This window comes from Ranitomeya imitator, chromosome 1 (genome assembly GCF_032444005.1).
Source record: "Ranitomeya imitator isolate aRanImi1 chromosome 1, aRanImi1.pri, whole genome shotgun sequence".
Classification (NCBI taxonomy): Eukaryota; Metazoa; Chordata; class Amphibia; order Anura; family Dendrobatidae; genus Ranitomeya; species Ranitomeya imitator.
Genome location: NC_091282.1, coordinates 204,292,245 through 204,320,242, shown reverse-complemented (window position 1 = coordinate 204,320,242; position 27,998 = coordinate 204,292,245). Strand labels below are relative to the sequence as shown.

General features: G+C 44.7%; 1 protein-coding gene across 2 annotated transcripts in view; it reads right to left on the bottom strand.

The window, feature by feature from the left end:
- The window catches only part of PRR16 (proline rich 16), a 612,007-nt gene that overhangs the window by 247,156 nt on the left and 336,853 nt on the right, over positions 1-27,998 (bottom strand). For both annotated transcript variants that reach the window (XM_069753461.1, XM_069753469.1), the window contains exon 2: positions 10,055-10,917. In XM_069753461.1, the coding sequence (XP_069609562.1) occupies positions 10,177-10,917 (741 nt within the window). In that variant the 3' untranslated portion in view covers positions 10,055-10,176. The remainder of the gene's footprint in view (positions 1-10,054; positions 10,918-27,998) is intronic.

Below are 27,998 nucleotides of genomic sequence, written 5' to 3'. Positions count from 1 at the left end.
AGCCGCCGAGCGTTGATTGGTGACGCAGTTCACCTATCAACACTCGTGCTCGCTTTTTTTTCACCCCCTTAGCGCCGCCGAGCGTTGATTGGTGACGCAGTTCCCCTATCAACACTCGTGCTTACTTTTTTTTCCCCATCCCCGTGCGCTCCCCCAGCCGCCGCGTCTAATCCGTGCCTTTTCTTTTTTTTTTTCACCATCCCCGTGCGCTCCCCCAGCCGCTGCGTCTAATCCGTGCCTTTTCTTTTTTTTTTCCCCCATCCCCGTGCGCTCCCCCAGCCGCTGCGTCTAATCCGTGTCTTTCCTTTTTTTTTTTTCCCCCATCCCCTTGCGCTCCCCCAGCCGCCGCGTTTAATTTGTGCCTTCCCTTTTCTTTTCTTTTTTCCCATCTCCGTGCGCTCCCCCAGCCGCTGCGTCTAATCCGTGCCTTTTCTTTTTTTTTTTCACCATCCCCGTGCGCTCCCCCAGCCGCTGCGTCTAATCCGTGCCTTTTCTTTTTTTTTTTCCCCATCCCCGTGCGCTCCCCCAGCCACTGCGTCTAATCCGTGTCTTTCCTTTTTTTTTTTTTCCCCCATCCCCTTGCGCTCCCCCAGCCGCCGCGTTTAATTTGTGCCTTCCCTTTTCTTTTCTTTTTTCCCATCTCCGTGCGCTCCCCCAGCCGCTGCGTCTAATCCGTGCCTTTTCTTTTTTTTTTCCCCCATCCCCTTGCGCTACCCCAGCCGCCGCGTGTAATCTGTGCCTTCCCTTTTCTTTCTTTTTTTTTTTTTTCCCATCTCTGTGCGCTCCCCCAGCCGCTGCGTCTAATCCGTGCCTTTCCTTTTTTTTTTTCCCCCCATCCCCTTGCGCTCCCCCAGCCGCCGCGTTTAACTTGTGCCTTCCCTTTTCTTTTCTTTTTTCCCATCTCCGTGCGCTCCCCCAGCCGCTGCGTCTAATCCGTGCCTTTCCTTTTTTTTTTTTCCCCCATCCCCTTGCGCTCCCCCAGCCGCCGCGTTTAATTTGTGCCTTCCCTTTTCTTTTCTTTTTCCCATCTCCGTGCGCTCCCCCAGCCGCTGCGTCTAATCTGTGCCTTTTCTTTTTTTTTTTTCCCCCCATCCCCTTGCGCTCCCCCTGCCGCCGCGTCTAATCTGTGCCTTCCCTTTTCACATCCCCGTTCGCACACCCAGCAGCCGCCGAACTCTGATAAGTGAACCGTGTCACTTATCAGAGCTCTCGTGCCTGGCGTTTTTTCCACATCCCCGTTCGTACACCCAGCAGGCGCCGAAATTTGATAAGTGACGCGGTTCACTTATCAGAGCTAGGGCCTGCTGTTTTAGACTTTTCCTTTCACAGGTATTTTTTTCTCCCCTTTGCTTTTTTTTTCCTTTAGCTTTTTCTTTTTAGAATAGTTTGCACCAAACACTATCCCCCCACACGTACACAGTTACCAATAAAGTACACAAAAGCACCATACTGACAAAAAAATGTCCCGTTCGTCCCGTTCGTCCCAACAGCGCTATTCAGCGGAGGAGGCATATGCTTTCCTTGCCTCCGACACTGATAGCGAGGGAGAGGATCCCACTTTTCTTTATTTTTCTGATTCTTCCTCATCCTCTTCCTCATCCTCTTCCCCCTCCTCATCTTCCTCCTCCGGCCCTGCGGAACCGCCACGCAGACGCCGCAGGACAGAAGAAGTGCCCATCATTCATGAAGATGAAGATGAGGCAGGGCCCACTCCTGAAGATGAACCAGCGCGCCCCTCTTCGGACCCCGTATGGACCTCGCCCCCCGAAAATTACGAGCCACTGATTCCTGATTTTGTGGCAGAATCAGGAATCAGGTTTGACACCACCGGTCTCACAGAAATAGACTTTTTCAAAGTCTTTTTCTCTGAGGATTTTGTTAACCTCATGGTGGAGCAAACTAATTTGTACGCTCGTCAATTTTTGGAGCAAAACACCGGTTCATCATATTCCAACTGGTCTCCTGTAGACGCAGTTGAGATGATGCAGTTTTGGGGCCTGATGCTTCATATGGGGCTCCTGAAGAAGCCAGAAGTTCGGCAATATTGGAGTGTTGATATTTTATTCAACACTCCAGTGTTCCGAATGGTCATGGTCCGAACGCGTTTTGAGGCCATCCACAAGTTCCTGCATTATTCCGATAATGCACAGTGTCCCGCACGAGATGACCCCAACTTTGACCGTCTGTTCAAAGTTCGGCCTGTCATCGAACACTTCAACAAAAAGTTCGGTGAAGTGTACGTGCCCAAAAGGGACATCTGCGTGGATGAGTCCTTGGTTCATTTTAAGGGGCGGCTCGGATTCCGTCAATACCTGCCCAGCAAGAGGGCCAGGTATGGAATCAAACTCTACAAGCTGTGTGAGAGTACCTCAGGGTACACCCACAGCTTTAGAGTCTACGAGGGGAAGGACAGCAGGATTGAACCGCCTGAGTGTCCCCCTGTCCTGGGAGTGAGTGGGAAAATAGTGTGGGATTTGGTGCACCCACTGCTGGATAAAGGTTATCACCTCTACACTGATAACTTTTATTCCAGCATCCCACTCTACAAATCCCTCTCTGCGCGAGGTACCGCAGCCTGCGGTACTGTCCGCAAAAATCAGAGAGGCCTCCCAAAGACGCTACTTGGGCAGATGCTCAGAAAAGGTGAGAGCAGAGCCCAATGTAGCGACCACCTGCTGGTGGTCAAGTACAAGGACAAGAGGGATGTCCTTCTCTTGACCACCATACACGGTGATGGCAGTGCCCTCAGCACTGTACGGGGTACCTCTACACAGGTCTGCAAACCGGACTGTGTACTGGGGTACAACAAAAACATGGGGGGCGTTGATCTCTCCGATCAACTCCTCCAACCATACAGTGCTTTGAGGAAGGCCAAGGTGTGGTACAAAAAGCTGTCCGTGCACATCGTACAAATGGCAATGCTCAACGCTTTCCTGCTGTCACGATGTGCACGCCACAGCGATACGTCGTACCTTCAGTTCCAGGAGGTAGTGGTTAAGGCCCTGTTATTTGGCACGAGGGAAGGAGCTGGCCCCAGTACTTCCGGAACTGAAGGTGCTCGTATCGTACCAGGTCAGCATTTCCCGGGGGAGGTCCCGCAAACTGCAAAAAGAGGTAAGTCGCAAAAAAGGTGCCGAGTGTGTTACAAAAGGGGAATACGCAAGGACACCATTTATCAATGCGACACCTGCCCCGAAAAACCTGGCCTGTGTATGAAGGATTGCTTCAGAGTGTACCACACCTCCATGCACTACTAATTTACTTTACAGTAGATTAGTTCCAAAAAGGGGGCACATCTATGTAAGTTCATTGGGGATCTAGTTTACAAAATGTCACTTGTGGGTTTTTTTTTACTGTTTGGGCACATCAGGGGCTCTGCAAACGGAACATGACGCCTGCAGACCATTCCATCAAAGTCTGCTTTCCAAAACGTCACCACATCCCTTCCGAGCCCCGACGTGTGCCCAAACAGTATTTTTTCCCACATGTGGGGTATCACCGTATTCAGGACAAATTGGACAACAACTTTTGGCGTCCAATTTCTCCTGTTACACTTGGGAAAATTAAAAATTGGGGACTAAATGATCATTTTTGTAGGAAAAAATAGGATATTTTATTTTCACGCCCGGGCGTTATAAATTTAAGTGAAACACTTGGGGGTTCAAAATTGTCACCACACACCTAGATAAGTTCCAAATTAGGTCTAGTTTCCAAAATGGGGTCACTTGTAGGGGATTTCTACTGTTCAGGCACATCAGGGGCTCTGCAAACAGAACATGATGTCCGCGTACCATTCCATCAAAGTCTGCTTTTCAAAACGTCACTACTTCCCTTCCGAGCCCCGAAGTGTACCCAAACAGTAGTTTTCTCCCACATGTGGGGTATCAGCGTACTCAGGACAAATTGGACAACAACTTTTGGGGTCCAATTTCTCCTGTTACACTTGGGAAAATTAAAAATTGGGGACTAAATGATCATTTTTGTGGGAAAAAATAGGGTTTTTTTTTTTCACGCCCGGGCATTATAAACTTTTGTGAAGCACTTGGGGGACAAAAGTGCTCACGACACATCTAGATAAGTTCCTTAAAGGGTCTTGTTTCCAAAATGGGGTCACTTGTGGGGGTTTTCCACTGTTTAGGCACATCAGAGCCTTGCCAAACGCAACATGGCGTCTGATCTCAATTCCAGACAATTTTAGCTTGAAAATGCCAAACGGCGCTCCTTTCCTTCTGAGCCCTGCCATGCGCCCAAACAGTGGTTCCCCCCTACATATGGGGTATAAGCGTACTCAGGACAAAGTGGACAACAACTTTTGGGGTCCAATTTCTCCTTTTACCCTTGAGAAAATAAAAAATTGGGGACTAAACGATCATGTTTGTGGAAAAAATAGGATTTTTTATTTTCACGCCCGGGCATTATAAACTTTCGTGAAGCACTTGGGGGATAAAAGTGCTCACGACACATCTAGATAAGTTCCTTAGGGGGTCTAGTTTCCAAAATGGGGTCACTTGTGGGGGTTTTCCACTGTTTAGGCACATCAGGGGCTCGCCAAACGCAACATGGCGTCTGATCTCAATTCCAGCCAATTTTAGCTTGAAAATGCCAAACGGCGCTCCTTTCCTTCTGAGCCCTGCCATGCGCCCAAACAGTGGTTCCCCCCTACATATGGGGTATAAGCGTACTCAGGACAAAGTGGACAACAACTTTTGGGGTCCAATTTCTCCTTTTACCCTTGAGAAAATAAAAAATTGGGGATTGAACGATCATGTTTGTGGAAAAAATAGGATTTTTTATTTTCACGCCCGGGCATTATAGACTTTCGTGAAGCACTTGGGGGATAAAAGTGCTCACGACACATCTAGATAAGTTGCTTAAAGGGTCTAGTTTCCAAAATGGGGTCACTTGTGGGGGTTTTCCACTGTTTAGGCACATCAGGGGCTTGCCAAAGCGACATGGCGTCCGATCTCAATTCCAGCCAATTTTAGCTTGAAAATGTCAAACGGCTCTCCTTTCCTTCTGAGCCCTGCCATGCGCCCAAACAGTGGTTCCCCCCTACATATGGGGTATCAGCGTACTCAGGACAAATTGGACAACAACTTTTGGGGTCCAATTTCTCCTTTTACCCTTGAGAAAATAAAAAATTGGGGACTAAACGATCATGTTTGTGGAAAAAATAGGATTTTTTATTTTCACGCCCGGGCATTATAAACTTTCGTGAAGCACTTGGGGGATAAAAGTGCTCACGACACATCTAGATAAGTTCCTTAGGGGGTCTAGTTTCCAAAATGGGGTCACTTGTGGGGGTTTTCCACTGTTTAGGCACATCAGGGGCTTGCCAAACGCAACATGGCGTCTGATCTCAATTCCAGCCAATTTTAGCTTGAAAATGCCAAACGGCGCTCCTTTCCTTCTGAGCCCTGCTATGCGCCCAAACAGTGGTTCCCCCCTACATATGGGGTATCAGCATACTCAGGACAAAGTGGACAACAACTTTTGGGGTCCAATTTCTCCTTTTACCCTTGAGAAAATAAAAAATTGGGGACTAAACGATCATGTTTGTGGAAAAAATAGGATTTTTTATTTTCACGCCCGGGCATTATAAACTTTCGTGAAGCACTTGGGGGATAAAAGTGCTCACGACACATCTAGATAAGTTCCTTAGGGGGTCTAGTTTCCAAAATGGGGTCACTTGTGGGGGTTTTCCACTGTTTAGGCACATCAGGGGCTTGCCAAACGCAACATGGCGTCTGATCTCAATTCCAGCCAATTTTAGCTTGAAAATGCCAAACAGCGCTCCTTTCCTTCTGAGCCCTGCCATGCGCCCAAACAGTGGTTCCCCCCTACATATGGGGTATCAGCATACTCAGGACAAAGTGGACAACAACTTTTGGGGTCCAATTTCTCCTTTTACCCTTGAGAAAATAAAAAATTGGGGACTAAACGATCATGTTTGTGGAAAAAATAGGATTTTTTATTTTCACGCCCGGGCATTATAAACTTTCGTGAAGCACTTGGGGGATAAAAGTGCTCACGACACATCTAGATAAGTTCCTTAGGGGGTCTAGTTTCCAAAATGGGGTCACTTGTGGGGGTTTTCCACTGTTTAGGCACATCAGGGGCTTGCCAAACGCAACATGGCGTCTGATCTCAATTCCAGCCAATTTTAGCTTGAAAATGCCAAACAGCGCTCCTTTCCTTCTGAGCCCTGCCATGCGCCCAAACAGTGGTTCCCCCCTACATATGGGGTATCAGCGTACTCAGGACAAAGTGGACAACAACTTTTGGGGTCCAATTTCTCCTTTTACCCTTGAGAAAATAAAAAATTGGGGACTAAACGATCATGTTTGTGGAAAAAATAGGATTTTTTATTTTCACGCCCGGGCATTATAGACTTTCGTAAAGCACTTGGGGGATAAAAGTTCTCACGACACATCTAGATAAGTTCCTTAGGGGGTCTAGTTTCCAAAATGGGGTCACTTGTGGTGGTTTTCCACTGTTTAGGCACATCAGGGGCTCGCCAAACGCGACATGGCGTCCGATCTCAATTCCAGCCGATTTTAGATTGAAAATGTCAAACGGCGCTCCTTTCCTTCTGAGCCCTGCCGTGCGCCCAAAAAGTGGTTCCCCCTCACATGTGGGGTATCAGCGTACTCAGGACAAATTGGACAACAACTTTTGAGGTCCATTTAATCTTTTTACCCTTGGGAAATTAAAAGAATTATTGCTGAAAGATCATTTTTGTGACTAAAAAGTAAAATGTTAATTTTTTCCTTACATGTTGCTTCTGCTGCTGTGAAACACCTGAAGGGTTAATCAACTTCTTGAATATGGTTTTGCGCACCTTGAGGGGTGCAGTTTTTAGAATGGTGTCACTTTTGGGTATTTTCTGCCATATAGACCCCTCAAAATGACTTCAAATGTGAGGTGGTCCCTAAAAAAATGGTTTTCTAAATTTTGTTGTAAAAATGAGAAATTGCTGGTCAACTTTTAACCCTTATAACTCCCTAACAGAAAAAAATTTTGGTTCCAAAATTGTGCTGATGTAAAGTAGACATGTGGGAAATGTTACTTATTAAGTATTTTGTGTGACATATCTCTGTGATTTAATTGCATAAAAATTCAAAGTTAGAAAATTGCGAAATTTTCAAAATTTTCGCCATATTTCCGTTTTTTTCACAAATAAACGCAGGTAATATCAAAGAAATTTTACCACTATCATGAAGTACAATATGTCACGAGAAAACAATGTCAGAATCACCGGGATCCGTTGAAGCGTTCCAGAGTTATAACCTCATAAAGGGACAGTGGTCAGAATTGTAAAAATTGGCCCGGTCCATAACGTGCAAACCACCCTTGGGGGTAAAGGGGTTAATATTATTATTTCTTCAATAAAATATTTATTTTATAGAATATTGTCTTTTTGCACAAATTTCTTGGGAGGATATGCTCCTAATAATGCGGCAGATGGTCTCCAACGGGATCTCCTCCCAGACCTGGACTAAAGCATTCGCCAACTCCTTGACAGTCTGTGGTGCAACGTGACGTTGGTGGATGGTGTGAGACTGGGGAACGGGCCGGCCAGTTTATAACTTCAATAGCTTCATCTTGCAGGAACTGCTGAAACCCTCCAGCCACATGAGGTCTGGCATTGTCCTGCATTAGGAGGAACCCAGGGCCAACCGCACCAGCATATGGTCTCACAAGGGGTCTGAGGATCTCATCTCAGTACCTAATGGCAGTCAGGCTACCTTTGGTCAGTACATGGAGGGCTGTGCGGCCCTTGAAAGAAATGCCACCCCACACCATTACTGACCCACTGCCAAACCGGTCATGCTGAAGGATGTTGCAGGCGGCAGATCGCTCTCCATGGCATCTCCAAACTCTGTCACGTCTGTCACATGTGCTCATTGTGAACCTGCTTTCATCTGTGAAAAGCACAGGGCACCAGTGGCGAATTTGCCAATCCTGGTGTTCTGTGGCAAATGCCAAGCGTCCTGCACCGTGTTGGGCTGTGAGCACAATCCCCATCTGTGGACATTCAGCACTCAGACCATCCTCATGAAGTCAGTTTCTAACGGTTTGTGCAGACACATGCACATTTGTGGCCTACTGGGTATCAGTTTGCAGGGCTCTGGCCGTGCTCCTCCTGTTCCTCCTTGCACAAAGGCAGAGGTAGCGGTCCTGCTGCTGGGTTGTTGCCCTCCTACGGCCCCCTCCATGTCTCCTGGTGTACTAGCCTGTCTCCTGGTAGCGCCTCCAGCCTCTGGAAACTATGTTGACAGACATAGCAATCCTTCTTGCCACAACTCGCATTGATGTGCCATCCTGGATGCCATACCTGAGCCATTTGTGAGGGTTGTAGAGTCCGTCTCATGCTACCACGAGTGTGAAAGCACAACCAACATTCAAAAGTGACCAAAACATCAGCCAGAAAGCATTGGTACTGAGATGTGGTCTGTGGTCCCCACCTGCAGAACCACTCCTTTATTGAGTGTGTCTTGATAATTGCCAATAATTTCCATCTATTGTCTATTCCATTTGCACAACTGCATGTGAAATTGATTGTCAAACAGTGTTGCTTCCTAAGTGGACAGTTAGATTTAACAGAAGTTTGATTTACTTGAAGTTATATTCTGTTGTTTAAGTAATCTCATAATTTTTTTGAGCAGTGTATATATACACATATGTAGCTTTTTCAAAGACAAGTCCAATAACCCTTCCTTTCCTCCAATACTGACAAATCAGCAATTGAATTGATATACAAGTGCCTATGATAGATCTGAAGCCTCTGTCACTCCAGCTCTATTTCCCGCCCAGCACTGCCTCTTCCTGCTTAACTGATTACTCATTTTAATGAGGTTATACAGCTTCGAGGATGTCAGTTAAGTCGGTTGGGGAATAGAACTAGAATGAAGGAGGCTTCAGATCTATCCTCATCATCTACATATCAATTCATACACTGATATCTCAGTAATGGATGAATGGACTGACCATGTAATGTTATTGGTAGACTTGGCATTGAAAAAGCTACTATTGGATATAGATAGTTTGAGTTGTGAAATCTTCCTGACAGATTCCATTGAAATCCCCTTCTTAGGCTACGTTCACACTAGCGTTCTGCTAGTGTGCGTCGCCTTAGCGTCGGGCGACGCAGCGGCGACGCACGCGTCATGCGCCCCTATGTTTAACATGGGGGACGCATGCGTTTTTGTGTGTTGCGTTTTGCAACACTTGCGTCTATTTTGCCGCTAGCGTCGGACCAAGAAAACGCAACAAGTTGCATTTTTCTTGTGTCCGATTTTCGGCAAAAAACGACGTACGCGTCGCAAAACGCAGCGTTTTTGCGTGCGTTTTGTCGCGTTTTTGTGTGCGTCGTGCGTTGCGTCGCCGACACAGCGGCGCGCAACGCTAGTCTGAACATAGCCTTAAACTTAAGCTGACCCATGAATCAGTTGATCAGGGGTTTGAACTGGCTATACATTTGGTATGAATAGCTGATTGTTTGATAAGTGATGGATAAGCAACTATTGCCAAAGCAAGAAACATTTTTGGCAGTTTCTCTGGCTAATTGTTCAAGCAGCTCTCTGTTATTTATATGTCCTAAATAAGCACTTAGAAAAGGCATCATGAATGAATCCCTTTAATGAAGAGAAATAGTATGTTATTCCATTATTTTCTTATGTCATAAGAAAGATACATCTTATGTTACGGTAGAAATTACACCTTTTAGTTATTTCTTTGTGAATCTTAATTTTTCTTTGATCTGTATGAAACAAATTGTCTGTCCTGCTTAGTGGTTGTTTAAAATTAAGAAAATGTAATATTGTGATTGTTTATGCTGTCTTGGCTATTTTAATGCTGAACCTAATGCTGAATACTTGTATTCAATATGGTGAGCAAAATTGTAGTTATCTGAAGCATTTGTTATATCTGTTTGTATAAATTACTGATATAAAATCATATTTTTGTAGCAAACTCAGAACAGTATTTGTTATTGTCTCATCCTAACCTGCAATACAGATTTCATTATCAATATATGTTAAATTACACTTACCAAGTGATTGATTTGATACTTCTGGAGACGGAAGGGTTGTATCTGGTCATTTATTGCTTTAAAGTGCTCATTATCAAATATTTATTATTTATTATAACAAAAATCTAAATGTAAAAATCATATCACACAGTTGTAGTGGTTGATTTCCTCAATATAGTTTTTTGAGGTTTTGGTGTGGTTGGAGGAGGCTGATTTCCAGGTTTTAAAGGAGGGTGACAACCACTATTGGTAATTGCTAGGCCACCATTTTCAACAGGAAAAGATGACATTTGTGAAGGTGCTAAAGGACAGTGATGAGGGAATTTCCCTGCTAAATGGATAGATTCTCCATGGTGATGTACATCTCTATTGTTCATTTCTGATTGAACATCACAGTCTGGACAATAACCATGATATAAGACGTTTTCACTAAAGCGTACACGTTCTCTTGTTGAAGACTGATCTTTTTCCGGTTTGTGTGTCATCAGCTGTCCAGTCGTTTTATCCATTTTGATGTTATGAATTGTACATCTGTCACCATTAGGAAGTTTGACAGGTCCCCCAGGCAAGCCACCATTTCGAAGCAACACTCCATTATTTTTTCCACTGTTGGCTGAATTAATTAACCTTTGTGTTTCTTCAAACTTCACGGGTGTTAACCGCGGAGGAGGTGGTGGTGGATTGGGCTTCCTGAGTACTGTCAGGATGGCTGATGGATGTGCAGGTGGACTTATTAAGGGTGCATTGGCTCGAACTTTAACCTTGTCTAAACTGGAAGCTGTTGTACTGCTCGAACTGCTGTTCAAAGTATCAGTTTTTGAGCTGTCTGTCATCTCATCTTCCAGTTGCAGGTCTGAAGTTAAAGTGTCAATTTGGTCGACCACCTGAAAGACATATAAGTAACAATTGGTATTTCATAACAGCTGCAACAATATAGATTTTTGTTAGAAAATTGCTTTGTAAATGCGTATTTTCATGAATAGCTAAACTACTGCATTTTGATATTTTATATTTTGCCAATGTTTGCTCTGAAACAATGTTAATCAAAGATGCTTGAATGTTAACACAAGGTTCATAAAACCTTTCTAAAGGTGGCACATAATGATTAGGTCATACATTGTGTAGTTCATGTTAAAGGGATGTACAGTGGGTAAGGAAAGTAGTCAGACCCCTTTAAATTTTTCACTCTGTGTTTCATTGCAGCCATTTGGTAAATTCAAAAATGTTCATTTTTTCACATTAATGTACACTCTGCACCCCATCTTGACCAAAAAAACAGAAATGTAGAAGTTTTTGCAAATTTTGTAAAAAAGAAAAAATGAAATATCACATGGTCATAAGCATTCAGACCCTTTGCTCAGACACTTATATTTACTAAAGAATTTCTGCAGTACTCAAGATTCCTAAGAGCCCAGTGGCCTCCATAAAGTGGAAGAAGTTTGGGACCACCAGAAGTATTCCTAGACTTGGCAATCCAGCCAAACTGAGCAATCATGGGAGAAGAGCCTTGGCCAGAGAGGTAAAGAAGAACCCCAAGATCACTGTGGCTGAGCTCCAGAGATGCTTAGAGAAATGGGAGAAAGTTCCACAAAGTCAACTATCATTGCAGCCCTCCACCAGTTGGGCCTTTATGGCAGAGTGGCCCGATGGAAGACTATCGTCAGTGCAAGACATTTAAAAGCTCGAATAGTATTTACTAAAAAACACATGAAGGACTCCCAGGCTATGAGAAAAAGATTCTCTGGTCTGATCAGGTGAAGATAGAACTTTTCGGTGATAATTCTAAGTGGTGTATGTGGAGAAAACCAGGCATTGCTCATCACCTGCCCAATACAATCCCAACAGTGAACCATGGTGGAGGCAGCATCATTCTATGGGGGTGTTTTTCACCTGAAGTGACAGGACGACAGGTTGTCATTGAAGTAAACATCAATGTGGCCAAGTACAGGGATATCCTGGATGAAAACCTCTTCCAGAGTGCTGTGGACCTCAGACTTGGCCGAAGGTTCACCTTCCAACAAGACAATGACCCTAAGCACACAGCTAAAATAAAAAAAGAGTGGCTTCAGAACAACTCTGTGACCATTCTTGACTGGCCCAGCAAGAGCCCTGACCTAAACCCAATTGAGCATCTCTGTAGAGTCCTGTTTAAAGAGATGATGTGCTGCTGACAATTAGGATCTTTTGTGCTGAAAAAAGGTTATTTCACACATTTAACTTAGTGATTGGCAGCCTGTTTACACTACAGGATTATCATGAACGAGCATAACTAGAAATGTTCATAGGAATGCTTGGTTTTGATAATCTTTCATTGCAAATGCAGCTCTAGACTGTATAGTGCATAGATTCACCAAATGTATCTAATATGATGAGCTTTCTGATTAAATTGGCAGATTATCTAGCCTAACTTTTTATTGTCGAAAAATTAGGATTGGTATACAAGTATATTCTCCACTTTGTGATAAATGTAGCTTATCCGCTACATGCTAGACTGTTTTTTCTTCCTTATACCACTTCTGGGTTGGCACATTTGGCTTAGTAAATTTGCACCAATTAATTATGCATTTGTTATGGGTCTACAAGATGTACAGTGAATGTGGCTACTCTTTTTAAATAACTGGTCTGTCAACTTAATTTTTGTTACATTTTTAACAAATAACTTTTATAACATATTGTGTATGGAAGCACCATGTTTGTTAGTATTTATGCTAGATGTCATCATATATTTCGTCAATCATAATCCATACACAACAATATTGACCTGTATAACAAAATGAAACATAAAGCCGTATCACAATATCTGAAAATATATTGATTTCTTTGTAATTATTCCTATTTTGCACATGCCAACCATTTAAATAGCAGGAAATAGCCTGCTATAGAGTGCCTTGCGAAAGTATTCGGCCCCCTGGAACTTTTCAACCTTTTCCCACATATCATGCTTCAAACATAAAGATACCAAATGTACATTTTTGGTGAAGAATCAACAAGTGGAACACAATTGTGAAGTTGAACAAAATGTATTGGTTACTTTAAATTTTTTGGAAATTCAAAAACTGAGAAGTGTTGTCAGTAAGAGTAGATAAAAAGACATGTGTATATATATATATATATATATATATATATATATATATATATATGCAAGATCTAAGGGCATTGAAAATATGGCACTGAGATCTAAGACATCATTGATTGATGCCTACTCACCAGCCAGGACAAAACTTTTAAAACATCAATATCTTAAGTAAATTTTAAGATTCACTTCAAACATGCGTGTAATATCTATCTATCTATCTATCTATCTATCTATCTATCTATCTATCTATCTATCTTCCTCTGGATATGTTAATATAAGGCAGTAAAAAATGTCACTGGCAATTGCTGTAGATAGCTCTGTGTATATTCATCTGATATTCTGCACATTTGAAAGTTATATTTTACCTCCTAGTTAAAATTGAATGTATTCAAAATAAGACAATGTACTGTGCAGAGAAAATATAATGAGGCACATGGGACTGCTTGTTTGCACTTATAAAATTAAGAAACAATCATGAGAAAATGAAATGCTGTCAGTATTAAAATACATCTTTTGTCTGCCATGGTAATTAGGAATCATTAATAAGATGAAGAATCCTTCTATTTATAAACAGATCGCACACTGTTGCTGTATTATGGAAGAAATGTCCATGGATAAAGCAAATATTCAGGTTTTTATTATGCAAATTTATCGCTAATTCATGTACTGTGCTAAATGCTGTGTAAATCTATTTAATTGTCAAGGTCCTATATAGAAAAAGTCAACGAGTTTTTATTTTAGACTCTAAGACACACATCAAAAATAGTTTTGTCCATATCTGCAAAAAAGTGTTTTTACAACTTCAGGATTGCCCATAGACTTTAAACATCTGGAAAATCATCTATTATTCCTGCACTGATGTTCTAAAATATCAGTACAGTCTAATCAACTTTCACAAGATCATGACGCTGTTAAGGAGGGAAGCTGCTGTCAGACTCAATCAGACTTCCCTGTCATGTTCCAGGACTTGAGAATCAGACAGTATTGCATTGTGTTGTTGCTGTTGCTTTGCTATGTAATAAGGTTTGCCTTTTGGACGTTTGTTTTCCCTCTCTCCATGTCTGCTGTCATGATCCCAATGGCAGGGGATCACAAAAGGACAAGCACAAAAAAAACAGAACAAGCTCTAGGGTGATGGAAACTGAGCTGACCGCGATCCTGAACCTAATTCACAACACTAGCAGTAGCCGGGGAACGTGCCTACGATGATTCTAGACGTCTCGCGCCAGCCGAAGGACTAGCTTCCCCTATTAGAAGAAACAAAGACCTCTCTTGCCTCCAGAGAAACACCCCACAGAAATAGCAGCCCCCCACATGTAATGACGGTGAAATGAGAGGAAAGCACATACGTAGTAATGAAAACAGATTCAGCAAAATGAGGCCCGCTAAAACTAGATAGCAGAGGATACAAAAGTGAACTGCGCGGTCAGCGAAAAACCCTACAAAAAACCATCCTGAAATTACTTGAACTCATGTGCCAACTCATGGAACATGAGGAGTAATAGCCCACTAGAGCAACCAGCAACAAGGAATCACATAACTGCAAGCTGGACTAAAACAAAAATAAAGCAAAACGTGGAACAGGAAAATCAAAAACTTAGCTTGTCCTGATGATTACAGAAGCGGAAAGCAGAGGTAACAAGACACACTGATTACATTGATCGCCGGCGAGGAAATGACAAGAAAGCCAGGTTAAATAGGAAACTCAGAATCAGCTGTGGAGGATATCCACTAATAAAACATAACTTTTAATATTAAATGCTAAAAACTGCACATCCAACAGGACACAAACGAAAAAAACATACAAAGTGCTCAGGTGAACCAGTGCTCAATAAAAAAGAATGGTTGGATCTCACCCAAGCTGCCGGACACTGTATACTTCCGTACGACACAGTAGAGATCCAATTAGATGAGGAGGGGCAGGGCTGAAGTAGTATGTCTACCCTGTAACCCCTCTGTAACTCCTGTCCTGACAAGGACAGGCCCCAAATGGACCTTGCTCTAAGGGACCAGCCCACCCAATATGTGTAAAGGCAGAGTCCCAAAACCTCTTGAAACGTAGAATATTCCTCCCAGGGAAGGGAGGAAGATTCTACGTTTCAAGAGGTTTTGGGACTCTGCCTTTACACATATTGGGTGGGCTGGTCCCTTAGAGCAAGGTCCATTTGGGGCCTGTCCTTGTCAGGACAGGAGTTACAGAGGGGTTACAGGGTAGACATACTACTTCAGCCCTGCCCCTCCTCATCTAATTGGATCTCTACTGTGTCGTACGGAAGTATACAGTGTCCGGCAGCTTGGGTGAGATCCAACCATTCTTTTTTATTGAGCACTGGTTCACCTGAGCACTTTGTATGTTTTTTTCGTTTGTGTCCTGTTGGATGTGCAGTTTTTAGCATTTAATATTAAAAGTTATGTTTTATTAGTGGATATCCTCCACAGCTGATTCTGTCTTGAGCCAGGGGGTATATATATGGTGTGTTTTTTGCACACTATTGCTTTTTCTTCTTAAATAGGAAACTCCCATATCCTGATAGAACAGGTGGACACCAGAGACCGCAGAGAACACAAGTCACCCAGTACCATCTGTAACCACCAGAGGGAGCCCAAAAACAGAATCCACAACAGTACCCCCCCCTTGAGGAGGGGTCACCGAACCCTCACGAGAACCACCAGGGCGACCAGGATGAGCCCTATGAAATGCACGGACCAAATCAGCAGCATGAACATCAGAGGCAACCACCCAAGAATTATCCTCCTGACCATAACCCTTCCACTTGACCAAATACTGAAGTTTCCGTCTGGAAACACGAGAATCCAAGATCTTCTCCACAACATACTCCAATTCACCCTCCACCAGCACCGGAGCAGGAGGCTCAAGCGAAGGAACAACAGGTACCTCATACCTCCGCAACAACGACCGATGGAACACATTATGAATAGCAAACGATGCCGGGAGATCCAAACGAAACGACACAGGGTTAAGAATTTCCAAGATCCTATAGGGACCGATGAATCGAGGCTTGAACTTAGGAGAAGAGACCTTCATAGGAACAAAACGAGAAGACAACCACACCAAGTCCCCAACACGAAGTCGAGGACCCACGCGGCGACGGTGATTAGCAAACTGCTGAGCCCTCTCCTGGGACAACTTCAAATTGTCCACCACATGACTCCAAATCTGATGCAACCTATCCACCACCATGTCCACTCCAGGACAATCAGAAGGCTCCACCTGACCAGAGGAAAAACGAGGATGAAACCCCAAATTACAAAAGAAAGGAGAAACCAAGGTAGCAGAACTAGCCCGATTATTAAGGGCAAATTCGGCAAGCGGCAAAAAGGTAACCCAGTCATCTTGATCAGCAGAAACAAAACACCTTAAATAAGTTTCCAAGGTCTGATTAGTTCGTTCCGTCTGGCCATTCGTCTGAGGATGGAATGCAGATGAAAAGGACAAATCAATGCCCATCTTAGCACAGAACGTCCGCCAAAATCTAGACACAAACTGGGATCCCCTGTCAGAAACAATGTTCTCCGGAATCCCATGCAAACGAACCACGTTCTGAAAAAACAGAGGGACCAACTCAGAGGAGGAAGGTAACTTAGGCAAGGGTACCAGATGAACCATCTTAGAAAAGCGGTCACACACAACCCAGATGACGGACATTTTTTGAGAGACAGGGAGATCCGAAATAAAGTCCATGGAAATGTGCGTCCAAGGCCTCTTCGGGATAGGCAAAGGTGACAACAATCCACTGGCCCGAGAACAGCAAGGCTTAGCCCGAGCGCAAACTTCACAAGACTGCACAAAAGAACGCACATCCCTCGACAAGGAAGGCCACCAAAAAGACCTGGCCACCAAGTCTCTAGTACCAAATATTCCAGGATGACCTGCCAATGCAGAAGAATGGACCTCGGAGATGACTCTACTGGTCCAATTATCCGGAACAAACAGTCTTTCAGGCGGACAACGATCAGGTTTATCCGCCTGAAACTCCTGCAAAGCACGTCGCAAGTCTGGGAAGACAGCCGACAAAATCACCCCATCCCTAAGGATACCAGTGGGCTCAGAATTTCCAGGGGAATCAGGCACAAAACTCCTAGAAAGAGCATCCGCCTTCACATTCTTTGAACCTGGCAGGTATGAAACCACAAAATCGAAACGGGAGAAAAACAGTGACCAACGAGCCTGTCTAGGATTCAGACGCTTGGCAGACTCAAGGTAAATCAGATTTTTGTGATCAGTCAAGACCACCACACGATGTCTAGCACCCTCAAGCCAATGACGCCACTCCTCAAATGCCCACTTCATGGCCAAAAGCTCCCGATTACCAACATCATAATTCCGCTCAGTGGGCGAAAACTTTCTAGAAAAGAACGCACATGGCTTCATCACCGAGCAATCGGAGCTTTTCTGTGACAAAACCGCCCCCGCTCCAATCTCAGAAGCATCAACCTCAACCTGAAAAGGAAGCAAAACATCTGGCTGACGCAACACAGGAGCAGAAGAAAACCGGCGCTTAAGTTCCTGAAAGGCCTCCACAGCCGCAGGAGACCAATCAGCAACATCAGCACCCTTCTTAGTCAGATCCGTCAAAGGCTTAACAACACTAGAAAAATTAGTTATGAAACGACGATAAAAATTAGCAAAGCCCAAGAACTTCTGTAGACTCTTAAGAGATGTAGGCTGCGTCCAGTCACAAATAGCTTGAACCTTGACGGGATCCATCTCAATAGTAGAAGGGGAAAAAATATACCCCAAAAAAGAAATCTTCTGGACTCCAAAGAGACACTTTGAACCTTTCACAAACAAAGAATTGGCCCGCAGGACCTGAAACACCTTCCTGACCTGCTGAACATGGGACTCCCAGTCATCAGAAAAAACCAAAACATCATCCAAATACACAATCATAAATTTATCCAGATATTCACGGAAAATATCGTGCATAAAGGACTGGAAGACAGAAGGAGCATTAGAAAGTCCAAAAGGCATCACCAAATACTCAAAATGGCCCTCAGGCGTATTAAATGCGGTTTTCCACTCATCACCCTGCTTAATCCGCACAAGATTATACACACCCCGAAGATCAATCTTAGTGAACCATTTAGCCCCCTTAATGCGAGCGAACAAATCAGTCAACAAAGGCAAAGGATACTGAAATTTGACCGTAATCTTATTCAAAAGACGGTAATCTATACAAGGCCTCAAGGAACCATCTTTTTTGGCCACGAAAAAAAAACCTGCTCCCAAAGGAGACGAAGATGGACGGATATGTCCCTTTTCCAAAGACTCCTTAACATAATCCCGCATAGCAGTATGCTCTGGAACAAACGACCTTTAGGAAATTTACTGCCAGGAATCAAATCTATAGCACAATCGCAATCGCAATGAGGAGGAAGCGAATTGAGCTTAGGCTCCTCAAAAACATCCTGATAATCAGACAAAAATACAGGAACCTCAGAAGGAGTAGATGAAGCGATAGAAATCGGAGGTGCATCATCATGAACCCCCTGACATCCCCAGCTTAACACAGACATCGTTTTCCAGTCCAAGACTGGGTTATGAGTTTGTAACCATGGCAGACCAAGCACTAAGACATCATGTAAATTAAACAGTACCAGGAAGCGAATCACCTCCTGATGAACGGGAGTCATACGCATGGTCACGTGTGTCCAGTACTGAGGTTTATTCATAGCCAATGGTGTAGAGTCAATTCCTTTCAAAGGAATAGGGACTTCCAGAGGCTCCAGACTAAACCCACAGCGGTTGGCAAATGACCAATCCATAAGACTCAGGGCAGCGCCTGAATCCACATAGGCATCGACGGAAATGGCTGATAATGAACAAATCAGAGTCACAGACAGAATGAACTTAGACTGTAAAGTACTAATGGCAACAGACTTATCAACCTTTTTTGTGCGTTTAGAGCATGCTGATATAACATGAGCTGAATCGCCACAATAAAAACACAACCCATTTTTCCGCCTATAGTTTTGCCGTTCACTTCTGGACTGAATTCTATCACATTGCATTGTCTCAGGTGCCTGTTCAGAAGACACCGCCAAATGGTGCACAGGTTTGCGCTCCCGTAAACGCCGATCAATCTGAATAGCCATAGTCATAGACTCATTCAGACCTGTAGGCGCAGGGAACCCCACCATAACATCTTTAATGGCCTCAGAAAGGCCATCTCTGAATCTTGCAGCCAGAGCGCACTCATTCCACTGAGTAAGCACCGACCATTTCCGAAATTTCTGACAATATATTTCTGCTTCATCTTGCCCCTGAGAGAGAGCCAATAAAGCTTTTTCAGCCTGAATCTCTAGGTTAGGTTCCTCATAGAGCAAACCCAATGCCAGAAAAAACGCATCCACATTGAGCAACGCAGGATCCCCTGGTGCCAATGCAAATGCCCAATTCTGAGGGTCACCCCGCAGGAAAGATATTACAATCTTGACTTGCTGAGCAGGATCTCCAGAGGAGCGAGATTTCAAAGAAAGAAACAACTTGCAATTGTTCCTAAAATTCAGAAAACTAGATCTATCTCCAGAAAAAAACTCTGGGATAGGAATTCTAGGTTCAAACATAGGAGCATGTACAACAAAATCTTGTATATTTTGAACCTTAGCAGTAAGATTATTCAGGCTGGAAGCCAAACTCTGGACGCCCATGATAAACAGCTGAGGTCAGAGCCATTCAAGGATTAAGAGGCGGTAAGACGCAGCCAGGCTGCAATTAAGGCTAGGCAGCAAACTCTGAGGGAAGGGAAAAAAAAAAAAACTTCCTCAGACTACTTTTCCTCCTACTTCAGCCAATACGATTACCACTTTTCTGGCCGGCGATACTGTCATGATCCCAATGGCAGGGGATCACAAAAGGACAAGCACAAAAAAAACAGAACAAGCTCTAGGGTGATGGAAACTGAGCTGACCGCGATCCTGAACCTAATTCACAACACTAGCAGTAGCCGGGGAACGTGCCTACGATGATTCTAGACGTCTCGCGCCAGCCGAAGGACTAGCTTCCTCTATTAGAAGAAACGAAGACCTCTCTTGCCTCCAGAGAAACACCCCACAGAAATAGCAGCCCCCCACATGTAATGACGGTGAAATGAGAGGAAAGCACATACATAGTAATGAAAACAGATTCAGCAAAATGAGGCCCGCTAAAACTAGATAGCAGAGGATACAAAAGTGAACTGCGCGGTCAGCGAAAAACCCTACAAAAAACCATCCTGAAATTACTTGAACTCATGTGCCAACTCATGGAACATGAGGAGTAATATCAGCCCACTAGAGCAACCAGCAACAAGGAATCACATAACTGCAAGCTGGACTAAAACAAAAATAAAGCAAAACGTGGAACAGGAAAATCAAAAACTTAGCTTGTCCTGATGATTACAGAAGCGGAAAGCAGAGGTAACAAGACACACTGATTACATTGATTGTCGGCGAGGAAATGACAAGAAAGCCAGGTTAAATAGGAAACTCCCATATCCTGATAGAACAGGTGGACACCAGAGACCGCAGAGAACACAAGTCACCCAGTACCATCTGTAACCACCAGAGGGAGCCCAAAAACAGAATCCACAACAGTCTGCCTCCCTAGCTCGGATGTCTGTAACCACTTCCTTCTTCCTCATTTTCAGTATGTCAGCCATCTTAACAAGCTCCTATTTAACAAGCTCTCGATCAGTATTTTCTTATTTTCCAACTGTAATTGTGCCTAACTACAATACGTCAGCTTGAAATTAAACCTTCTTCTGGAATTTTCATATGTGCTTCCAGCAGTAGAGTCAAGTTATCTGATGAAATCTTTTCGTGTGAGTACTGGTACATAGAGTCATCCATATAAACATAGTTTCAAGAGCCCTGCACTCGCAGCTTAGTTATGAAGTCAGAATATTCCTACAAAGAATATAAACTTGGTTTATTGCCAAGTTTACCTTCTTCATCTCTGTATACATAGGGCTCAATTAGATCTGTGTTAACAGAATAGGAAGAACTCAACATGCTTTTATTTCCAAACTCACTGAATATGTGATCACTGGGTGCACACAGAGAGCAGAAGCAGCTAAGTCCTATAAAATCGAGACAACTTTGCCAGATGGATAAAATTCCCTTGTAGCTGAAGCTAATTTAATAGACCTAATTACAAGGGAAATAATAAAAGAATGTGTTCATATTTTTTAATCCAATCCCCCCACTCCTCCTTAAAAGGACTTTTAAGATCTTATGGGGACACTGTGTTAAATAAATAAATACAAATTGCAAAAAATATTATTAGTATTATTAGTGATGAGCAAATATACTCGTTACTCGAGAGTTCCTGAGCATGCTTGGGTGATCTTGATGTATTTGGATGTGCTTGGAGATTTCATTTCTGTTGTGGTAGCTGCATGATTTGTGGCTGTTTGACAGCCTGAATACATATGTGGAATTCCTAACAAACAGGCGACCCCCCACTTCTATTCAGCCTGTCTAGCAGCCACAAATCATGCAGCTGAGGTGACAAAAACTAAATCTCCGAGCATGCAAAAATAATCAGAGATCACCCTAGCATGCTCGGGGAAAACCGAGTAACAAGTATACTTACTCATCACTAATTATTATTATTATTTATTTATTGATTCCATGGTGCTGTATATCAGAAGGGGTTACAAACAAATTACAGTTATCGCTTATGATAAACAAGCTAACAATGACAGACTGATACAGAGGGGCGAGGACCCTGCCCTTGTGGGCTTATCTTCTACAGGATGGTGGGGAAGGAAACAGTAGGTCAAGGGTCACAAGAACTCTGGTGTTGGTGAGGCGGTAGCTCTAGTAGTGGTGATGAGGTAGGGGAGTCATTGCAGGCTGTAAGCTTTCTTGAAGCGATGGGTTTTCAGTTTCCGTCTGAGGGATCCAAATGTGGTTGATAGTCAGACCTGTTGGGGCACAGAACTCCAGAGGATGGGTGATATTCGGGAGAAGTCTTGGAGGCAATTAGGAGAGGAGCGAATAAATAGGAAGGAGACAAGGAGGTCTTGGGAGGACCGGAGATTACGTGAGGGAAGCTATTGGGAGCATAGTTCAAAGCTATATGGACGAGACAGGTTATGGAAGGCTTTGTAGGTCACAAATTAGTAATTTGAATACGCTGAGGGAATGGGAGCCAGTGAAGGGATAAGCGGAGGAGTAGCGAGGAGAGAGATGAATTAGTCAGGCAGCAGAGTTAAGAATGGACTGGAGAGGTGCGAGAGTGTTAGCAGGGAGGCGACAGAAAAGGATATTGCGGTAGTCGAGGCGGGAGATAATGAGTGGATAACAATGTTTGAGGAAAGGAGAGTCAAATAAAATTGACTTTGTTTAAATTGAAAAAATATGTACAATATATAAAAATAATTTCTATGGAAAGGGGAGCACAATTTAAGATGTTGTAAGATGTTTTTAGGTGTCCTTTATTTTTATAAATAAAAATAACAAAATGAAAAAGAAAACATAGTTCCTATTTCTCCCCTATTATCAGAAAAAAAATTAATATAATATATATAATAAAAATAGCAAAAAAATTAAGCCCCATGTATCATGAATAAAAGAGGCAAAAACTATTTGAATATCTGAATGAAAAAAATTATAGCGCCATTAAAAACGCATATATGATAGAACCCAAGGATGTTCCTTGTCAGGTAGGGGGCAAATATCCCTGTCATGGTGAGTAAAAAAAATATTTTTATATAGGTAAAATCATAATTCCAGCTAAAACATACATTTCAGATATTGCTACAGTAAATTGTAGTAAGAATTAGAGTATTTCGTTGTCCCTGGAAAACTCTGCGAATGCATTCAGAAGCTGTGAAATGCATGAGAAAATCCTTTCTTCTGCCAATAGTTAGATTTTTATGCATAAAGATTTATTATTATTGATCCCAATGCAAAGTTCTATAAATCACTTTGCATTCAGCTCACTCTCAATAAAATTAAATTAATGAAACACTTTCCTGCCAAAATGTTGTGCCAATTTCTATGGGGCACAAAATGTTGGCCCTTTTGCTCCCACTACCCAATAATTCAGGAGGAACAGTACTAGGGAATTGCCAATATGCTCATTGGTGCCAGCAAGCACCGCTTCATTTTGTAGGATTACGTGGGAGCAGTGAGAGCCTGCCCTGTTTGCTAAATGAATAATGCGGCATGCTTTGTTATCTCAGTTGCTGCCACCAATTTCAATGAGCTCTTAATATAATGCAAGAAAAATATATACATGTGTCTGTAAAGTCATGGTGCACTTTTGACCAATCACTGGAAAGCACCAAAAAATGATAGAAATGTGAAATCTGCTCAAATAAAGGAAAAACTCTCCCAGTTCCATACCCATCACTTTATCAAGCATCAGGCCACACATACATGTTCACTAGGGTTGAGCAACTTTTACTTTTATAGGATCGGGTCGGGTTTCACAAATCCCGACTTTTTCAAAAGTCGGGTCGAGTGAAATCGGCCGATCTTATAAAAAAGTCGGGGTAGGGGTCGGCCGAAACACGAAACCCAATGCAGTGCATTGGGTTTCCAATGGTTCCCAGGGTCTGAAGGAGAGGAAACTCTCTGTTAGGAGTCGAGTTTCCTCTGCTGCACAGGGGGAATCTCGATCCGTGTCTGCTGCGGTCTCCCATGCGGTATCGGCCGCAGTGGGCTCTGCTCAGCGGAGACGTCGCTCCCACCGTCTCGCTGGGGCTGATTCGGTGCATAGGGTCACTACTGCCTTTTCTGGCTTTCCTATGGTACCCTGCACTGATCTGCGGCGAGCGAGCCTCTCTGGGACTAAGTCCTTGTTTACTCACACTGAGCATGCCCAGGGCAGGGTCTCCCATTGGAGGTCGAGGGCCACATGTTCGGTCACATGCTCAGGTGCTGCAGTACATTCCATTGGTCCTTCTGGAAGGTCCTGGAAGGGCAAAACATGCTCAGGTACTGCAGCACTTTCCATTGGTCCTTCTGGAAGGTCCTGAAAAGGCAAAAACTTCAGTAGCAGCTTCCTGTGCTGCAACTATATAAACTGCGCATGACCGCACGGCCATGCGCTAGTATCGTCTTTTGCTATATGCTTTGCGCCAATGTGGTCATGTGTTTGTATGTGTTCAGGGACCTGGCTGAAATAAGCCCCTAGAATGCTGGCACCTCCGGCGAGGAGATTGTGTATAAGAGTGTTCAGGGACCCGGCTGAAATAAGCCCCTAGAATGCTGGCTCCTCCGGCGAGGAGATTGTGTATGCATGCATGACCACTCACTGCTCACATCTGGGTAGTTGGCCTGTGCCTCTGTGAAAGTCTAACAGGGCACAGAGCTCATCTCTCGCGGTTACTCTGTGAAGCTAACAGAGTTGGTATATACCGCCATATAGAGCCGTCATTATTTAGCAGCAGGTACTTTCCTGCACGGTGGATCCTGGGTTGCGAACGCACTAATTCCTTTTAATAAACAATATATTTGGTGCGTTCCGCCAACCCTAACAGTATACTAGTGCCAGGATCTGGCTAAGTAATGGCGGATGAACAGCGATTGCAGGGGTACATCCAGCTGCTGGAGGGCCGGTTGGCGTCTCTTGAGCGTGCAACCTCGGCGGTGGATGTTACCGCAATAGCTGTTCAGGCTGCTAGCGTGGCTGCAGCAGCTTTACCCACTGCCACCTCTGTTCCGACCCTATCTCACCTTCCTTTGCCTGAGAGATACTCTGGGGACAGTAAGTCCTGTAGGGGTTTCGTGAGCCAATGTGGTATACACCTCGAGCTTCTGGCTGCACGTTTCCCTACTGAGCGGGCAAAGGTGGGATTCATAATCTCTCTCCTGTCGGACAGAGCGTTGGAGTGGGCTACGTGAGCGCAACGATCATGTGGTGCGGAGTGTTCCTAGGTTTCTGGACACTCTGAAACAGGTCTTTTTAGGACCTCAAGTCACCCATGATACAGCGCTCCAACTGCTGGCTTTGACTCAGGGTTCAACCATGGTCAGCCATTTTGCTGTTCACTTCCGGACATTAGCGTCTGAGTTGGAATGGCCAGATAAAACCCTCATTCCCGTATTTTGGAGGGGGCTGGCTGACCATGTGAAGGACGCTTTGGCCACTAGGGAGATTCCCGCCACACTGGAGGAGCTCATAGCCGTATCTACTCGTATTGACCTTCGTTTTAACGAGCGGAGGTTGGAGCGAGCCCAGTGTAGGCAGAGGTTTCGGCTGGCTCCCACCTTCGCCAAACCTTTGGAATCTCCAGTCCAGGCATCCGAGTCACATGAGGCCTTAGAGGTGACACGAGCGGGATCCAAGTCTCAGTCTGCCCGTGCACATAAGGTCCGTCATGTTTGCCAGCAGTCAGGACACCTTGCCTCCAAGGCTCCTCAGCGGTCGGGGAAACGTCAGCGTCTAGTGGCAGTTGGAGGAGGTACACTAGACACGGCGACGTTTGCCTCAAAGTTGTCCTTCAAGGGGACAATTACCATAGGCCCATCCACTCTTATGGTCGAGCTATGCGTGTATTCTGGGGCAGAGGGTAACTTTATGTCTTCCGCTTTTGCCCAGCGTCACGCAATAACCTTGGTGATGCTCGCCAAGCTGGTAACCGTTCAAGTGGTAAAGGGGTCAACACTACCTTCACAGATTACCCACCAAACCATTCCTTTCACGCTATCTGTGTCTCCATCACATCAGGAGATAATCTCCCTATTAGTCATTCCTGAGGGAATTGATGAGGTCCTGTTGGGGATACCATGGCTTCGCTATCATTCTCCTCATATTGAGTAGTCCTCTGGGAGAATTTTGGGTTGGAGTAAATCTTGCGAGGGTAGATGTCTGAGGGAGTGCGTTCAGGTTGCTACTACACAGGTACCCGCAGATCTTTCCTCTCTCCCCAAGCACTATTGGCCCTATGCAGACGTGTTCTCCAAAAGAGCTGCGGAGACCCTTCCGCCTCACCGCCCCTATGACTGTCCTATTGACCTCTTGCCTGGTGCTGAGCCTCCCCGGGGTCGAGTCTATCCGTTATCTCTCCCGGAGACGGAGGCAATGTCCCAGTACATCCAGGAGAATCTGGCAAGAGGATTCATTAGGAAGTCAGTGTCACCGGCAGGGGCAGGGTTCTTCTTCGTACAGAAGAAGACTGGAGACTTACGTCCATGCATAGACTACAGGGGTCTTAATGCCATCACCGTTAAGAACAAGTACCCACTACCCCTGATATCTGAGCTGTTTGATAGGCTACGGGGAGCGAGGGTATTTACAAAGTTAGATCTGCGGGGTGCTTACAACCTGATTCGCATCCGTGAGGGGGATGAATGGAAGACAGCTTTTAACACCAGGGATGGGCACTATGAATATCTGGTGATGCCCTTCGGGCTCTGTAATGCCCCAGCCATTTTCCAAGACTTTGTGAACGACATCTTCCGGGATATGCTCACCACCTCGGTCGTAGTCTATCTGGATGATATTCTCATCTTCTCTCCAGATATTGACTCCCATCGGAGAGATGTTCGCAAAGTCTTCGACCTCTTACGGGCAAACTCCCTCTACGCCAAGTTGGAGAAGTGTGTGTTTGAGCAGGAGTCCTTGCCTTTCCTTGGTTATATCATCTCTGCCCAGGGTTTGGCTATGGATCCTGCCAAGCTACAGGCTGTAATGGACTGGCAGGAACCCCATTCTCTTAAAGCGGTGCAGCGCTTTATGGGGTTCATTAATTACTATCGCCAGTTCATTCCACACTTCTCGACTTTGGTAGCTCCCTTGGTTGCCCTCACCAAGAAGGGAGCAAATCCCAAGTTGTGGTCAGAGGAGGTCTCCAAAGCCTTTCTCTCGATCAAGTCCCACTTCGCTAGCGCTCCCATCCTACATCGCCCCGATGTTGATAAACCATTTATCTTGGAGGTGGATGCCTCATCCGTTGGTGCTGGAGCAGTCCTTTTCCAAAAGGATGCTCAAGGTCGGAAGCATCCTTGCTTCTTCTTCTCCAAGACCTTCACACCAGCGGAGAGGAATTATTCCATCGGGGACAGGGAGTTGCTGGCCATGAAGTTGGCTTTTTCTGAGTGGAGACATCTCTTGGAGGGAGCTCGCTTTCCCTTCCAAGTCTTCACTGACCACAAGAACTTGGTGTATCTGCAAACGGCCCAGCGGCTGAATTCTCGCCAGGCTAGATGGTCCCTGTTCTTCTCCCGGTTCCATTTTTCTCTCCATTTCCTCTCCGGGTAAAAGAACGTTCGTGCTGACGCTCTCTCCCGCTCCGTGGTGTCATCGGAGGAGGAGGAGCCTCGGCTTATTGTCCCTTCTGAGAGCCTGAGAACTGTAGCTCCGGTTTCGCTAGAGTCTGTGCCCCCGGGCAAGACTTTCGTACCAGCTAACTTGCGACCGGAGGTTCTCTCTTGGGCTCACTCCTCCAGAGTGGGTGGGCATTTTGGGACCAAGAGGACATCTGAGCTTCTGGCGAGAACATACTGGTGGCCGCATATGGCCCGAGATGTCAAGGACTATATTCAGGCGTGCGTTTCTTGCGCCCAGAATCGGTCTCCTCGGCAATGGCCTGCTGGGTTGCTTTACCCTCTACCGGTGGCAGACAGGCCCTGGGAGATGGTCGGGATGGACTTTGTGGTGGGTCTACCCAAGTCGCGTGGCTGCTCCATTATTTGGGTTGTCACCGACCATTTCTCCAAGATGGTGCATTTGGTGCCGCTTCCTCGGTTACCCTCAGCACGGGCCTTGGCGGTGTTGTTCATTAAACACGTTTTCCGTTTGCATGGTATGCCTGATAAGATTGTCAGCGATCGGAGTCCCCAGTTCGCATCTCGGTTTTGTAGAGAGCTCTGCCGTTTACTCAGCATAGAGTTAAACCTCTCCTCTGCATACCATCCCGAGACGAATGGGTT